Source organism: Callorhinus ursinus, unplaced genomic scaffold (genome assembly GCF_003265705.2).
Source record: "Callorhinus ursinus isolate GAN/ISIS: 27379988/994484 unplaced genomic scaffold, GSC_fseal_2.0 scaffold12, whole genome shotgun sequence".
Lineage (NCBI taxonomy): Eukaryota > Metazoa > Chordata > Mammalia > Carnivora > Otariidae > Callorhinus > Callorhinus ursinus.
Genome location: NW_027397074.1, coordinates 76,876,380 through 76,894,705, shown reverse-complemented (window position 1 = coordinate 76,894,705; position 18,326 = coordinate 76,876,380). Strand labels below are relative to the sequence as shown.

Genomic DNA, 18,326 nt, shown 5'->3' with positions numbered 1-18,326 from the left:
GTATCAATTCTTGGCTTTGACAGTGTACTATAGTTGTATAAAATGTGAATAGGGGAGGCTAGAGGAAGAGTTCAGAGAATTCCCTATTTAAGTCTTTGCAATCTGTGGATGTAATTATTTCAAAATAAAAAGTTAAAATTAGTGAACTGAAATGGTATTTTGTAGTACTAATGAAATAACTGAAATTCTTACCTTTGCCGCCACTTCAGCACTAATCTCTTCTTGAGTTTCTGCTAATCTTTTCTTAGCCACTTCTGTTCTTCGATCACAATCTGCAATGAATGACTGAAGATGATCCATAGCCTGCAAAGTTTAATTGAAAGACAATTACGCCAGAAAAATCAACTATATTCAGGAATATCTTTACTCAAAATATACATAATTTTATTATTTTTTAAATAGGCTCCACACCCAGCGTGGAGCCCACTGCAAGGCCTGAACTCACGACCCTCAGATCAAGACCTGAGCTGAGATCAAGGGCCAGACACTTAACCAAAAGAGCCACCCAGGTGCCCCTATACCTTATTTTTTAAAATGCTAATGGCGGGAGCTGGGGTGGCTCAGTTGTTAAGCGTCTGCCTTCAGCTAAGGTCATGATCCCAGGGTCCTGGGATCGAGCCCCGCCATCGGGCTCCCTGCTCAGCAGGAAGTCTGCTTCTTCCTCTCCCACTCCCACTGTTTGTGTTCCCTCTCTCACTGTCTCTGTCAATTAAATAAATCTTTAAAAAATAAATAAAATAAAATGCTAATAGGGTAGTAAAAAAAGTAACAAAAGTAGGTTCAATTATGAATCAAAAATTCTACTCATCACCTATCAAATTGGTAAAGAGTAAACATAAATAATTTACAGGAAAGGTAAAACTATAAGGAAATTACCTCTCTCATACTCTGCTGAAGAAACCACAAATCAGTGCAGTGTTTAAAAAGGCGATGTGGTAACTGGTATCAAAAAGACTTAAAAAATGTCCCCTGACTTCGTAATTTTACTTCCAGAAATGCCTTTTAGGAAAGCAATCAGATATAAAGAAGGCTGAATAGTCAAGGATGTTCCTCACAATGTTATTTTTATGGTGTAAAGTTGTAAATACCTTAAATACCTAAGTAACGTAGAAATTTTGATCTTCAGCCATTAAAAAAGGTTTTAATAGAATACTTAAATGATACAAGAAAATGTTATTTGTAAACAGTATCATATGCCATAAAAATCCCAATTTTCTAAAATAAAGGAGAGGAAAAAAAAAAAAGGAAGAGCATACATAAAATTTTAGCAGTAATTCTTTTTGAATATATGGGTATTTTTTAATAATTTGTTTTTCTATGCTTCTCAAATTTTCCACAATGAAAATGTTACAATCAGGAAAACTTGAGTTCTTTTCAAAGAATAAACCAGTCAGAATTTTAGCAATGTCTACACTGTAAAAATTCAGTTCAATAATTATATTAATGACATCTGTCAGGCATATATTAGCACGTCTGTAATTAAGTAGTAATTAATTTAAAACTAAACTTTTAAGATTTATTCCCAAGTTAAGCAATTTGGACTTTCATATCTTACTGTACAGAAATAGAGTGAATTTAAAATACAAATGTTTAATTAAAAATATAAATTTATTCAGCACATAGCAAATTCTAAGAATTTCCTGAACGAGAAAAGAAACAGGCTCATTTAAAAGCTCTTAGCTATGATGACAAATAGGTATCTATTTAGGAAGCATTTCTAAATAGGTATCTAAATAGGAAGGCAGGTATCTGCCTTCCGCTCAGGTCATGATCCCGGGGTCCTGGGATTGAGCTGCGTCAGGCTCCCTGCTCAGCAGGAGAGTCTGCTTCTCCTTCCCCCTCTGCCCCTCCCCCGCTGCCCCCCACCCCGCTTGTGTGCGCACAGGCGCGTGCGTGCTCTCTCTCAAATAAATAAAAATCTTTGAAAAAAAAAGATAGCTTTTTAGCTCTTTTAATTTAAAATTCATCTTTAAATTCACAAGATTTATCTATTAAAACTTCCTTATGGGAAGATAAAAGTGGCATCTCAAAGCAGTGAGAAGAAAAAGATGTACCAATCAGTAGTGTTGGGTCAACTAAGTAGCTATCTGGTGAAAAATAAGGCTAAATCTATACCTCAATTCCTTAGATCAGCATAAATTTAACTTGGTTCAAAGACCTAAGTATATAAAATAAAGCCATAAAAAATATAAGAAACCATGAGAGAACTTATCACCTCAGAATAGGGAAGACCCTTTTGAATTAACCCATTAGAAATTTTTAAAGCATTGATAAATGAGACAACTATAAAAATATTCTGCAAGGCCCAAACCACTAAAAGAGAAACGGTAAAATATGGAAAATGACCCAAATATCCATATCCCTACATTTAGATGATGGTTTCTGCCCAGAATATATTAAATCAAAATCTAATTAATTTAAGATGTTTCCAACTATTCCAGCCCCACATTAAATCATGTTTACATAGATGATTTTCACTTTTTTTGTTTTGTTTTGTTTTTTGACAGAGAGAGAGAATGGGCAGGGGCAGGGAGAGAAAATCTTAAGCAGGCTCCACGCCCAGCACAGAACCCAATGCAGGACTTGATCTCACAACCTTGAGATCATGACCTGAGCTGAAACCAAGTTGGACGCTTAACTGAGCCACCCAGGCACTCCTCCGATTTTCATTTCCATTAGCAGAAATTCTTAGAAGTAAATGGAGGTGCCTATTGACTGCTTTATCTTCCAAACCAAGTAAAATACCTATTATACCTTACTGTAAGAAGTATCATAAGATGTGTGCTCATCAGTATCTTTTATGTAAAGCTAATTAGTATGTTTTATATAAATATAAAAAAAGTTTCCCTATTTTTATAACAAACAATTCTGTTTGTATAAACAACAAATCAGATCTTGAGCCTTTAAGGTACATAAATGGTACCTTCTACTCTAATTCCTTCTATTAGTTTTACATAAAAAATAGTTACTTAATATCCTCTCTCCCTCTATATATATTCAGATACAAAAATAAAAATAATGTAAAAATTCAATAGATTAAAGGGCCTTAAATACATCAGAAATTTGTTTACATGTGCTTAAATTGAGGTTTCCTTAATCATCACAACTTTACTAGAACAGTTTCTCAAAAGAATATATGCATTGCATGGATTTTTACACATTTTCTTAAAATACCTAGTTTCACCTTCTATTTTTTAAAAAAATGTTGTTAGTCAAGAAAATACATGATCTTACTTTAGTACTATTTTCCATATAAACACAAAGAAGATAATTTGCTAAGAGCTTTTTCCTATGGAGATATTAACCCATATTCAAAATGTTTTACTACAAAAAAAACCCCATTAATGCAAAATCACATACATCAAGTTCAAAGAAAAAATCTTGTTCTTTGGATGCAATTTCATAATCTGCTCTTAAAGCCAGGTCATGAACTTTCAGACATTCTCCAAGATCCATTCTCTGGCAGGGGGGGAGAAAAAAAACATATTACTGAAACAGTAAACACATTTTTCAAAAATTCATTAACAACCACAATTCTCTTCAAAATACATATTAAGTCTTACAGATGCTTCTTTATTTATGGACATTCAAATTACAAAATTTCATAGATAAGTATAAAACGATACCAGAAAGAAATCCACATCAATTCTACCAACAGATGGGAATAGTGATTACTTTTGTACTTAAGAACAAACAAAGAAAACTATAAAAATCTGAAAAAAGCTTCTAGCTTCTGTATCAAATTTCACTTAGCCCATTAACACAGAAAAAGATAACATTAGTTTAAAATTAAACTAAAAATATATAAATAAAATTGCAGATTATAGTCAATACTCTTTGAAGAACATTCTGATTTTTTTTTTAACGATTTTATTTATTTATTTGACAGAGAGAAATAGCGAGCACAGGAACACAAGCAGGGGAAGTGGGAGAGGGAGAAGCAGGCTTCCCGAGGAGCAGTGAGCCCGATGTGGGACTTGATCCCAGGACCCTGGGATCATGACCTGAGCTGAATGCAGACGCTTAATGACTGAGCCACCCAGGCGCCCAGAACATTCTGATTTTCAAATAAAGATGGAGTCCTCAAACATTAGACCAGTAACCTTGATAAGGATTCCAGACAAGACTCTAGGTGAACTAGTAAAAAGAAATTTATTAAGACCTGATATAACTCCACAAAAAACAGGTATAAAATCCTATTTACAAGCACGTATCAGGGAAATAAAACATACTCCCATTGAACCTAGGATCCTCCTACTTAGAATTCCAATTAGACATTATTTACCCAACCAGAGGTTTTCTCTTGAGACAAAAATTCCTAAAAATCTGCCCATTTTTACATGTTATCTGAGCAACTGATAATATCTTTCAAGAAATCCTTTAGTGGGAAAATTGAAGGGAAAAAATTGGGCTGGATACAAAGATATTTACAGATGTGATTAATGGATGATCCAAGTAAAACAGATTTTCCAATTCCAAGTATGCTATCCTAGCAATAGAATGTCTCAGAATTGGTAAAAAGAGAATACAGTAATTTGAAAAGGTATAGTAAATATTGCCTTTGATTCTGTTATACAAACTATGCATAAAGTTAAAGTATGACAAACATTATAATAGTAAAGTCATTCCTTCAATTAACTGTGTACCTACTTGTGCCAAGCACTATGCTAGGTGCTAGGGACACAGAGCTAACTGTCACAGATACATACAGTCTCTGACCTCATGGAGCTGACATTCAGAAGAGGGGAAACAAATAATTAACCATAATTGTGTCTCTGAATACAGTTAAGAGGTTTAATAAAATAGTAATGCTCCCCTTACAATGAGAGGCTGCTTGGTGATCAAAGGTCTTTCTGAAGAGGATATATTTAAACTGGATTTAAAATGTGTGAGGAAGCAAACTAACCTTAGGAAAAGCTAAGAAAAGAATGCTTGAGGTTTTACAGAAGATTTAGGAGGCAGATCTTAAAAAAAAAAAAAAAAAGAAAAAATGCCAGTGTCAAGCAGACGGATGTTTCTAGTACCAAGAAACAGACTAGAACAATGACTGGCACATAAGTCTGCGCCTTAAGCTTTATATGTAAGTACCTAGAAATGACTCTGTCTTAACTTTTTCACCAACAACCTGGATATAACAAAGGATATGAACGTCTATTTTATAGTACAATATCCCCAGCTAAAAAAAATAGTGAATTCACTGGATTAAGATTCAAAAGAACTGCAGCACCTGGTTGGCTTAGTTAGAAGAGCATGTGACTCTTGATTTCGGGGTCTTGAGTTCGAGACCCAAGTTATGTGTAGACATTACTTAAAAATACATAACCTTTAAAAAAATTTTTTAAGATTCAAAAGAGTTGATAGATCAAATTTAAAATAAATATGAAGTCTTATAGCCATATCTAAGTAGGCAAATTTACAAATAGCTATGAGCAGAAAATTAAGACAAATTTAAAAACATACCAGTCAAGAGTAAGAGTTACAGTGTGGCATGACTAAGATAAATTAACTTACAGGACATAGTATGAACAAAGTAAGAAATCTCTTGCTGAAGGCTGGCAAACACCTCTCTTCCAAAAGATACATTCTGTGTGGTAACACATTTCAAAAGGATATAAATAAGTTAGACCAAGTGTTTCCAATCCAAGCTATACAAAAAAAGCTGGAGGACAGATGTGATTGGCCAAGAAAAATCAAAATGTGAACCTAGTCCTCAATCAACTAAAGAAATTTTCAGCATGAAGCAGAAATAGATCTTATTATGGCCCCAAAGGACTCAAGAGTCAGATTTTAACTTTCTCTCAAATTAAAAACAAAAACAAAATACCCACCAACTTTCTAACGATCAAAGCTTTCCAAAGATAGAATACACTTCCTCAAGAGTGAGTTCCCAGATAACTGAAAGATCCCAATATGGTTTAGACAACCATTTTTCTAAGATACTGAGGAAAGAATTCAACTGTTAAGTAGCTTCCTCCTTCCAACTCTGACATTTTTTGATTATCTAAAAAATAAGTTTCTCTGCAAAACTACTACCTCGGTTACTAATTACATAAAAGAATGTATGGGAAAATAAAGACTATGTCTTCCAAGTTATCCTTTGGGAAATAATAAGGAATATTTACCAGTATTATGAATTCTCATCCCACTAATGGCTCTCATGTATCACTGTTGCTGGGCATGCTGAGATTTTTCCAGGCCCCACTGCTTACTCTCATTCATAAGTCTATGGATTAACTAAGTCTTCCAGTGACATTAAACAGCAACTGAAACTTGCTGTTGATGTGTGGAAATTCAAAACTGCTTATTAAGCAACATTGTTAAGAAGCTATAGGAAAAAATGTAATGCTCCTAAAATATGCAGGAAAATAAGACAGTAATGAAAAAGTTACAAAAGAACATTGTTACCATCTTTGCTACACCGGTGTGCGTGCGTGTGCGCGCGCACGCGCATGCGCGCACAGCGCACATGTTTATGTAGGCTCCATGCCCAACCAGGGGTTTGAACTCATGACCTCATGATCAAGAGTTGTATGTTCTACCAACAGAAGTCAACCAGCCACCCCAGCGAGTGTTTCTTAATTGGTATCTTAACATTAATCTCTCCAACAACTCCCTTTGTGTTTTTCTATAGCTACAGTTGTTAAAGGGATGCTACACTTATTTCCTAAAATGTTATGATGCCAGTTGGGAGTGCCATTGATCCAATGCAGTTGTTTTTAACCTAGACCTGGAGTAATAATATTGACGCAAGCTTCTGAAAATAGGTCCAAGCCCTACCCTCCAAAAATAGAATTGTAAAAGCCTCCCAGGTGTTTTTAATGTACAGTATTGGTGGGGCACCTGGGTGGCTCAGTCATTAAGCATCTGCCTTCAGCTCAGGTCAGGATCCCAGGATCCTGGGATAGAGCACCCGCATCCGGCTCCCTGCTCCACGGGAAGCCTGCTTCTCCCTCTCCCACTCCCCCTGCCTGCGTTCCCTCTCTCGCTGTCTCTGTCAAATAAATAAATAAATAAAAAGATTAAAAAGAAAAAAAGTACAGTGTTGGGAACCACTCACTGGTCTAGTTTTATTCCCAATCTACAGACAAAGGAAACGAAGCCCAGAAAGACACTTATTCCAGATACTTAATAGAAAATCTGGGGCACCTGGGTGGCTCAGTTGGTTAAGCGACTGCCTTCGGCTCAGGTCATGATCCCGAGTCCCGGGATCGAGTCCCACATCGGGCTCCCTGCTGAGCAGGGAGTCTGCTTCTCCCTCTGACCCTACCCCCTCTTGGGCTCCCTCTCTCTCTCTCTCAAATAAATAAATCTTTAATAAAAAAATTAAAATTAAAAAAAAAAAGAAAATCTGGTTAGACTGATTTCTAGTCTAACACCCCTTCTGTTTTACCATGCTAGTGTTCTGCACATAGCAGATACCCAAAGCAGTTGTCTAGCTGCCTTTCTTCCAGTTATCTCCCTTATCTTTATCCTATGCTTAACTAGATTTCCAATCTGTTCTCAATAAAAACCTAAAAGGAGTCTATAAATCTTGTCTCACTGTTTAACCTAAACATCTGTTGCCTACCCCATACTGGCAGGAATTCTAGGCTTTCCTCTGCTCTATCTTTAAACTTACATCATACAACCAACCAAAGGAAAAAAGCCAATTATGTGGGTCAAGAACAAAATGAACACCAAAGAGGACACATTTCACAATTATACCACTGGTGTAAGGCTGAGTTTTGGTAAGAGGAAGAAGTTTGGGGCGGGAGGTGGGGTGGATATGTGCCTTGGAAGGGAATTTGTGCAAGGGGGAAATTTTTACTACTTCACTGAAATGTGTGCTCCACAAGGACAAGGAATTTTTTTCTATTTTATCTACTATGTAATTTACCTGGTATATAGGAATGTTTAATAAATATTTGTTGTGGGGCGTCTGGGTGGCTCAGTCGTTAAGCATCTGCCTTCAGCTCAGGACATGGTCCCAGGGTCCTGGGATCAAGCCCCGCATCGGGCTCCCCGCTCTGCGGGAGGCCTGCTTCTCCCTCTCCCACTCCCCCTGCTTGTGTTCCCTCTCTTGCTGTGTCTCTCTCTGTCAAATAAATAAATAAAATTTAAAAAATAATAATAATAAATAAATATTTGTTGAATGAATCAAACTGGTAAAAGAGGACAAAGAAGAACATTTGGCATACGGGGCCCTGAGCTTAACAAGCAAGGGTGATCAAGATGCAACCCAGTATAAAACTGATCTAAGTTCTGGAGGGGAAGGTCTTCTTCACCTCTCCATGGATTATCAATTTTGCTGGGACTTCATTCCTTCCTCAGTATTGTATGCTACTCTTCTCTCTTATTCCCTGTGTGCTACTGTCCTCCAGGAGGTAGACCGCCTGGACTTGACACTATCCTGGGCCATGAGCTCTGCAGCTTTCCAGTCTAGTCTAGCTTAAATAGATTTGTGGGGCGCCACAGTCCTAGGAGGAAGGGCCTAGCTATAATTTTTTTTTTTTTTTTTTTTTTTTTGCCTAGAATAGCCTCAGTGCTTATTCTTCGGGGATCTAGCAGCACAGTAGGGGTATACAGATTTTCAGAATTCTAGATACTAGTCATCTATTTTCTTCTTTCCATACCATCATGACTAAACACGTACTCTGGCACTGTCATACACACAGGGAGTACTTAAAATAAAGAACAAGCACGCCAAAACACACACAACTACCTGTCAATGTAAAAGTGAAGGAAGTGTGTCCATGTTAATGCTCTTCAAGACCGTGGTCATCTAATTAAAAAGCCACCACAAAGGGAACCAGGATAGAATCACACCATGACCAAGTATGGACCAATCCTCAAAACCTGAATCAATCCTGACTTAATCACTGATGGTTCAATAGTGCTTTGAACACTCAGTGCACAGATATTTGCTGCTGCTTCTCTTGTAAAATAAATGAACTTCAAACTGAACATAATACAATGTTCGGTTATTTGTTTTAACTTACAAAGGCTCTATTTGTAATGAAAGTCACAGGGAGAGTTTTTTGAATTTTTAAATTTAATAAGCAATTTACTTCATAATTACATTCTTCCCACAAGTTTATTCTTGGCATTTTTAAGACATCTAAATTCTTAGATTGTAAATGAGAAAAATGCTTATTTTTAACTGGAAAAATTCATGTCTGCATTTTTGTCTTCTCCATCCTAAATTCATTTCCTTTGTGAAGTCTTGACCAAATAACTATATCCAATTCTGATAACTTCTCTTACAACCTCTCAGCATTTTGTACCACACTTTACTGTTTAACAAAGTTGATTCTGTTAAGTGCTCTTCTAAGTGTTCTTTTGAAATTTCAAAAATGGGGGCGCCTGCGTGGCTCAGTCATTAAGCAGCTGCCTTCGGCTTAGGACATGATCCCAGGGTCCTGGGATCGAGCCCCCATCAGGCTCCCTGCTCCGCAGGAAGCCTGCTTCTCCCTCTCCCACTCCCCCTGCTTGTGTTCCCTCTCTGAGTCTCTGTCAAATAAATAAATAAAATCTTTAAAAAAATAACAAAAAATAAAATAAAATAAAATTTTCAAAAATGCACATTACCTCCTCAAATGGACTTTAAGCCATGAGGAAGAGTTTCTCTTATTTTTCCCTTCCTACATAAAAGACCAGGTTTTACACAACTAATGACTACTAAATAAATGTGATGATTTAACTAAGGAATTCTACTTCTAAGAACTTGAAGAAACAATGAAATAAGTACACAAAGGTAAAGGACAAATAACAATGATGTTTTTGATGTAAACATTTTAAGAGCCTAGAAACAGGGTTCTGATCAACTGAATTACGGCATAGTCATACAACACATATAGCCATCAGAAATTATGATCTACATACTAAGTAGAGAAAAGAGATGGCAAAGAAAAACAAAATGCCATTTTTGTAAATTCATGTACAGACACTGCTGTGAGACTGGTTTGATATTGGTTGAATTAAATGCAATGAACCCGTATTATTCTTACAACCAGAAAAAAAAAGCCACTTTAATTTTGGACCAAAAAAAAAATCTAAGGAACAGAACAGAGGCATGCGGAAATTATGCATCAAAATCAACAAATAAACCTATTACAGTAGAGCAAATCAAAGGGCTGACCTACACATTTGAGTGTACTGCCAGTTATAAACCAATGGTAGTAATACATTAATGAATAAATCAGTGATAGAAACTAGGCATAGTAACCACCTCAAGAATTGCAAGTATTCTTGCTTTGTTGTATTTACTCAGATCAATGAGCTAAATCCTTAAGGGAATTATAAAACAGTATAAGAAGATAATTCCTGCTTTCAAGTAATTTATAATCTCAAAGAAAAAAATGAAGACATTAAACTAAAGCAACAGTTGCAAATATATACACAGATGCACATGCAAAGATTTCATTGCCACACTGTGCACCAAAACCAAAAACTATGAACATAATAGTCACTGAATAATTAATTTACGAAACAGCCATATTATGAAATATTATGTAGGCATACTTTTAAAATATAGACGACTAATTTGGAAACTAAGTGAAAAAAAAAAACCCCAAAATATAATGCCATTCGTTAAAACACACACATGCATGCATGCACACACACACAGAAAGGAGTGTGAAAAAGGTACATGAAGTTGTTGACAGGCTTTATGTCTGGGATGGGGGATGATACATAATGGAAAATATTCATGTTTTACACTTTTCCACGTTTACTTGAAAACTTTATTGTCTAAGTAATAAAATAAGACAGACTGGGTACTCAGCAACTCAGAAGACCTCCCTTAACATCTTATTATCTATTTAACTGAGAAATTCACTTAATTTCTCTGAACTTCTCTTTTCTCAAATACTTCGTAAGACTGCTGCATCAAATTACAGATTCTGACTAGATTGTTGAAGATTCTGAATATGAATCAACATGCAGAATTTTCCCTATAGGCAAAGAAGAATGCTTGACTACTTGGACAGAAACAGGACATGATAAAATCTGTATTTTAGAAGCATTAACACCACACTACTGGATGGACTGACAAGAAGAAAGAGGTCAAGGCGGGATAGGCTATTAGGGTAAACCAGAAATAAAGCCATAGGGTCAAATTAGAAAAGAAAAGGGAAAGCAGGTGATGGAGGTAAAATAAGGTGTTAGAGAAGAATAAAAGCATTTTAAAGATGGGAAGGATCTCTGAAATCATCAATTCCATCACCACCTTCCTACAACAATGAAATCAGGCTCAGAGAAGTCATAAGATCATAAGCCTAAGATTATAAGCTGGCAGGAGCAGAGTAAAAATTTAAATCCAGTCTTTAATATAGTTCAATATTCTTTTGATAACACAATGACTCTCAATCAACTAATTAAATGGAACTATCAACTAACCAACAATAACTAACTGGAAATGAAGTGTTGAGAAGAAAAGATCAGGAGTATTTCAAGCATGAGTAAATGATGACACCACCAAGAGAAATGACTAAATCAAATGGAAGAGTTGGTCTGTGAAGGAAACATTTTGTTCTGGACATGTTGAAGGTGATGTAACAACAGGAACTGTAAGTAGCAGTATCCAGTATGGTACATATATAATACTACGTTCACTAAAGGCTTGCTTTACCCAATTAAGTTTTCCAAGCAGACAGTTTTACATATTCTTCCTCTAGAGTTAGAAGTATTCTTCTAGGAGACCCTCATTAACAAATTATAAAGGAACCCCAAATCTGACTTCCCTAAGTCAATTTATTAACAACAGAAATATTAAAAAGTATTTTTTTTTAATTTTATTTATTTATTTGACAGAGAGAGCGCACAAGTAGGCAGAGCAGCAGGCAGAGGGAGAGGGAGAAGCAGACTCCTTGCTGAGCAGGGAGCCCAATGTGGGGCTCCATCCCAGGACCATGAGACTGTGACCCAAGCTGAAGGCAGATGCTTAACCAACTGAGCCACCCAGGTGCCCCTTGAAAAGTATTTCTAAAGAACAGTGCCACCTGCAAGACCACAGTATATTGCCACAGGAAAATTTAATGAGGGAGAAGATGAGGACGAATGCTTGAGAATAACAGTATAAATTCCTATTATCATACTTACGATTTAAAAACAAACCCCACTGCTTGGTAATTTTAACTTTGTAAAAACCACCTTCATGAGAGCAATAGTTTTACTGTTATCCACCTGGCTTTAATTCTTTTATTTATTTACACTGCTTAGTTTGTTTAAAATAACAATTCTTCCCATGTGTCTTTTTATTATGTTTTCTTACACTGTTTTAGGAGTCTCAAGACGAGGGTGGAAGACATCAAAATATAATAATAAAGATATAATACAAAAACAGCAAAGAATCGAAGAATAGAAAGTGATATTGGTAAGTACTAAAAAGAATACACACCAGCTAGAGAAAAAGTGAAACAATGACACAAGAGCAGGACAGAGCATGGGAAATACAAAGCCCTGGCTGACCACGTGAACCCTTCCATATGCCCTCCAATGTCAATGCTATTTTCTAAAACACAAGTCACCTACATTTTGATTCTCACTTCTTACACCTTTAACTTTCTTCCTTCCTCATATTTGTAAAATCTCTCTTCCATCCATGTTCAACGTTTCGATTCAAGCCCCAGCTCAATAACAAGAGAAAGCCCAGTATAATATGGAAAAAACCTTGAAATAATAAAACCTGAGTATGCATTCAAGTTACGCCATATTGTCTTAAAATAAAAATTACAGTATTTCTTTCCCAATTCCAATCCTGGCATTCAAATGAACCAGTCCAACATGAATGATGGGAGAAGAGGAAAGGGGCACACTGTGCATGCAGAGATTAGTTCCTGCTTTTTACCACTTCCCATTTACTAACTGCTCATTCCCACTTGTACATTCCATTTCCAAGTCCATTTATCCCTAAGTGGATAAAGAAAAACAGAGCTCTTCTTCTAGCTTTTAATATTGTTTTTGAAGAACATAGCATGAAATATTTTCTTATCCATCCCAAACCAAGATATGCAAAGATATCTAGATAACACTGAAACAAAAGTCCTTGGGGTGCCTGGGTGGCTCAGTTGGTTAAGCGTCTGCCTTCGGCATCGAGCCCCGCATTGGGCTCCCTCTCAGCTCATGCTCTCTCCATTGCGTGCTCTCAAGTAAGTAAAATCTTAAAAAAAAAAAAAAAAAAAAAGAAAGAAAAAGAAAAAAAAAGTCCTTGGGGCACGTGGGTGGCTCAGACGGTTGGGCGTCTGCCTTCGGCTCAGGTCATGATCCCAGCGTCCTGGGATCGAGTCCCACATCGGGCTCCTTGCTCGGCGGGGAGCCTGCTTCTCCCTCTCCCTCTGCCTGCCACTCCCCCTGCTTGTACACTCTCTCTAATAAAAAATAAAAAATCTTAAAAAAGTCCTTGCCCTAGAAAGATGATACTAATTGAGAAGAAAGAGAGAACACATATATAAACAAGAAAAACTAACAAATGCCTATTCAGTAGCATAGAGAGCAGGTGTTACACTGGGGTTCAGAGGCTAAAAGGCTATAAGCTCAGGCAATCACATGTAGAAAGCCAGGCAGGTTTAAATGTGTAAAGAAAAGTTATTCCAGCAAGAGAAAAAGAGGTAAGCTAAAATGAGAATCATGTTAGGGAAAGAAAATAGTGAGAGACAACAATGAATAAATCAGTCTGGTAAAAAGGACCAAACCAATTTATTCATTCAAGGAAGACGCAGACTGGACTAAGGATTTTAGATCTTTGGCCATATGTACAATAGGAAAACACCAAAAGTTTTGTGAGGAAGCAACATGTGCTAAGTTCATTCCTGCTCAGAAATGACTGGCTTAAATTTCTTAACATTTAGATCTCTTCAAATATCACTTTATCAACAGAACAGTTTTCTCTATCCACCCTGAGTAGTCCCTGGACCACTATCTCAGACAGTCTTAAGTTACTTAACCATGTTTTGTCCTAGCAACTTAAATCACGACCTGAAATCCCATTATTTCTTTTCACTTAGTTGTGTGTCTCCCACATCAGAATGCTAGCTCCCACCACTTAAAGGTGAAACCTGTGTTCACTTCTGTATCCCCAACATAGCACATAGTAGGTCCTCAGTAAGTACTTAAGTGAATGAATGAACGAGTGAATGAATGCTGATCTCAGCAATCAGTACCACTCCGAAAGAGATGAAAAAAATAAATCACTTTTTTTTAAAAGATTTTATTTATTTCCCAGAGAGAGAGAGAGTGAGTGCATGCACACAAGCAGGGGAAGTGGGAGGCAGAGGGAAGCAGGGCCCCCGCTGAGTAAGGAGCCCAATGCTGGACTCGATCCCAGGGTCCTAGGATCATGACCTGAGCTTTAGGCATCCGCCTGACTGAGCCATCCAGGTGTCCCAATAAATCATTTTTTGAAGAGAAATTTTTTGTTAACTTTTACTGTGAATTCTCTTTAGTTTCTCCATTCAGTCCACTTTCCTCACCTTTTTCTATGTCTTACTCTTCTTAATTTCAACATTACTTAAATTTCATTACTCCAAACACTATAATAAATACCGTAAAAGGGAAAAAAACATAAGAACCGAAATGTGGAAATTTCATAAATTATATTATCCAAATACATTATATATATGCCTACATTTTTTGATCCTATAGACCTGTAATGCCTATGGGACAAAATACATTCACAATGTTTTACTGTATGTGGGTCAAAATAAAATACCAAATGCTTTTACAAGTTCCCTTAATGAGTGAGAATCATCAAACTAAAAAGGATTTCAGTAAGTCATCTGACTTGCCACCTGCATATCAAGGTAAAATTCATCAGTTTAAAAAATATTTCCAGTGACAGAGAATCTGTGACTTTGCTTGATGTTTGTCATTAAGCTCCTAGTACAACAAAAATATTTGTTTAAAGTTTCATTTTTTATCATGTGCTTGCTCTTACTGTGTTCACTGTCTACATCCAAATAATGCACTTGTAATTTCATCTTCTCTTTTTCACTGAATAGCCTCAGAGACACACTAGATTCTTCAGACTTGTTAAAACACAGTTTATAAAACTGTACACATCTCTAAAACAGATCTGAAGAGTTCAGGGAATACTCAGAGCATGATCTGAGGTTCTCAGGTAATAAGCATTTATTGAGAATCACTACACAGAAATATGACACCGAAATATATTAACGAAGTACCGAACTATGAAAAACAATATGCTTTAACAATGACTTCCAAATCTCATTCTACTTTGCCTGGGAGTAATTGGTCTTTACTATTTTATATTGTTTCAAGATTCATCCTATCAGATAGGTCCAAGATTTAAAATCTGCTTCAAAATAACAAACAAAAGGACATTAAGTGATTATAAATAAGGTAGCTATGTGGTAAAGATTTAATGAAGCTGGCGTATGGGAACATGAAGTTCATTATACAATTCTACTTCTATTTATAGTTAAAATTTTCTATTACAGAAATTAAAGATTCTTCCCTCAGACTGACTCATTACAGAATAAAAGTAAAATTAAGTTGTAATTTAACTTATAAAGATTGACCATCAACACTATAGTTCATCTTAACTACATGCATGTACAGTCAACCCTTAAACAACCACGCAGGTCCATTTATATGTGTAATTTTCATAGTACAGTACTGTAAATGTACTTTCATTATGATTTTATTAATAACATTTTCTCCAGCTTACTTTATTGTAATAGTTTGTAAATATACATATACACACATAATATAAATGAAATACTGTCAATTGACTGTTTATGTTATCATTAAGATTTCCAGTCAACAACAGGCTATCAGTAGTTAAGCTTTTGACAAGTCAAAAGTTGTAACAGGGATTTATACCTGCACAGGGCTTGGTGCCCCTAGCCCTGCACAGGGCTTGGTGCCCCTAGCCCTGTATTGTTCAGGGATCAACTGTGTATTTTTATTTAATCATTAATCCAATTAATGAATAAATTTGCTGAGCAACCTCAACTAAAGACACACTAAACTAGAACAAGACGCTAGAATACATAATCTCTGGGTCACCTTAAAAAAAAAAAAAATCACTTCAGGGGCGCCTAGGTGGCTCAGGGAGTTAAGCATCTGCCATCTGCTGTCTGCCTTCCACTTAGGTCACGATCTCAGGGCCCTGGGATCGAGTCCTGCGTTGGGCTTCCTTGCTCAGCATGGAGCCTACTTCTCCCTCTCCCTCTGCCCCTCCCCCTGCTTCTGCTCTTTCTCTTTCAAATAAATAAAATCTCTGGGACACCTGGGTGGCTCAGTCAGTTAAGCATCTGCCTTCGGCTCAGGTCATGATTCCAGGGTGCTGGGGTTGAGTCCAGAATCAGGCTCCTTGCTCAGCGGGGAGCCTGCTTCTCCCTCTGCCACTCTCCCTGCTTGTGTGCGCCCGAGCGTGCACACAACAAATAAATAAAATCTTAAAAAAAAAAAAAAATTTTTTTTAAATTACTTCCATAAGCCTAAAGTATATTAAGCATATAAAATGAATGACAACAAGATTACTTAGTATGACAGAAAAAAGTTATTTCCCAAGGGCGTACGTACCCCAAGTTGAATAGTTCAGGGTATTCGTGTGCCAATTTGCCAACAATGCTATAAACAATATTGAGGACTTTAAAGTTTAATAGTAAAGTTTTAAATTTTATTTTTTTTTTTAAAGATTTATTTATTTGACAGAGAGAGACACAGCGAGAGAGGGAACACAAGCAGGGGGAGTGGGAGAGGGAGAAGCAGGCTTCCCACTGAGCAGGGAGCCCATGTGGGGCTCGATCCCAGGACCCTGGCTTCATGACCTGAGCCAAAGGCAGACGCTTAACGACTGAGCCACCCAGGTGCCCCAGTAAAGTTTAAATTATTCACTGGGAAGCTTTTTTTTTTTTTAAAGATTTTATTTATTTATTTGAGAGAGAGACAATGAGAGATAGAGAGCACGAGAGGGAAGAGGGTCAGAGGGAGAAGCAGACTCCCCGCTGAGCGGGGAGCCCGATGTGGGACTCGATCCTGGGACTCCAGGATCATGACCTGAGCCGAAGGCAGTCACTCAACCAACTGAGCCACCCAGGCGCACCACTGGGAAGCTTTTAATGTGCCTCTGACTTCCTAGGCACCAAAGGTGTTTTGGTTCAGGCAATCTCTATAAATGCTTGTTAAAGGAATGCACATTTTTGTAACTGAAGAATAAAATGCAAATAGCAAAATCTGCTTAATACAAGGACATAAAATATACTTCAAAAGCCAAAACTGGGGGCGCCTGGGTAGCTCAGTGGGTTGGGCATCTGCCTTCGGCTCGAGTCATGATCTCAGGGTCCTGGGATTGAGTCCCACATTGGGCTCCCTGCTCAACAGAGAGCCTGCTTCTCCCTCTGCCTTCCATTCCCCTGACCAAAAAAAAAAAAAAAATCTAAAAAAAAAAAAAAAAAGGCCAAAACTGGTAAAACTTAGTTTGCAAAATCTGGTATTTTTACAAATCGGGCAGCTCTTGTCATGTAAATTAAAAAGGAAAAAAAAATGAAGCCAGTTATCTGGACCAATGCTAAGAACAACTGTTAAAAAATATCAAAATAGGGCGCCTGGGTGGCTCAGTTGGTTAAGCGACTGCCTTTGGCTCCGGTCATGATCCCGGAGTCCCGGGATCGAGTCCCGCATCGGGCTCCCTGCTCAGCAGGGAGTCTGCTTCTCCCTCTGACCCTCCCCCCTCATGCTCTCCCTCTCTCTCATTCTCTCAAACAAATAAATAAAATCTTTAAAAAATATATCAAAATAGCCCTAAACAAACAATTTTTGAGAAATTGAGTTTAGAGTACCTGAAGACTAATTTTTTCCCATCTGCATGTGGAACTACTGCTTGTCATTATTTAGATAAGTAACTCAACAAACCCCAGATACTCGCCAGCTCCTTACGTGTTAAAAGATAACACATTTCCCACTAACAATCGTTAATTTTTCAAACTCAAGTTAGTTTTTTTAACAGACTTATGGGTGGACTGATTACTCATTCAACACAATGGAGGGACACTGTTCTAGATGCCGAGGACATGGCACAGAACAAAACATCCCTGCCCTTATTATGAAACTTAGATTCTAGTGGCTGGTTGAGAAAATTCTGTGGTTTCTTTCTTTCTTATCACTTACTTTGCTTCCCCATACTTTCATGGCTCTTTTACATAGGTACTATTCAAATAGACTTCAACAGTTCTAAAGTTCAGGCTTGTATGTACCCAAGTAACTGATTTTAGACCAGCCCTTAAACAGAATAGTTTAAAGAAGCAATAAAGGACTTTCAATTAGTAAAAACTTCACTTCAGATAAAAACCAGAACTTATTGGGCAACGTAAAATCAACTCAGT

The 18,326-nt window shown here is 37.0% G+C and overlaps 1 protein-coding gene across 5 annotated transcripts in view; it reads right to left on the bottom strand.

Moving 5' to 3' along the window:
* LUC7L2 (LUC7 like 2, pre-mRNA splicing factor) overlaps positions 1-18,326 on the bottom strand; it is a 58,363-nt gene that overhangs the window by 21,183 nt on the left and 18,854 nt on the right. For all 5 annotated transcript variants that reach the window (XM_025854979.2, XM_025854980.2, XM_025854983.2 and 2 more), the window contains 2 exons: positions 3,361-3,459; positions 193-303 (listed from right to left, as the gene is read on the bottom strand). In XM_025854979.2, coding sequence (XP_025710764.1) covers positions 193-303; positions 3,361-3,459 — 210 coding nt within the window. The remainder of the gene's footprint in view (positions 1-192; positions 304-3,360; positions 3,460-18,326) is intronic.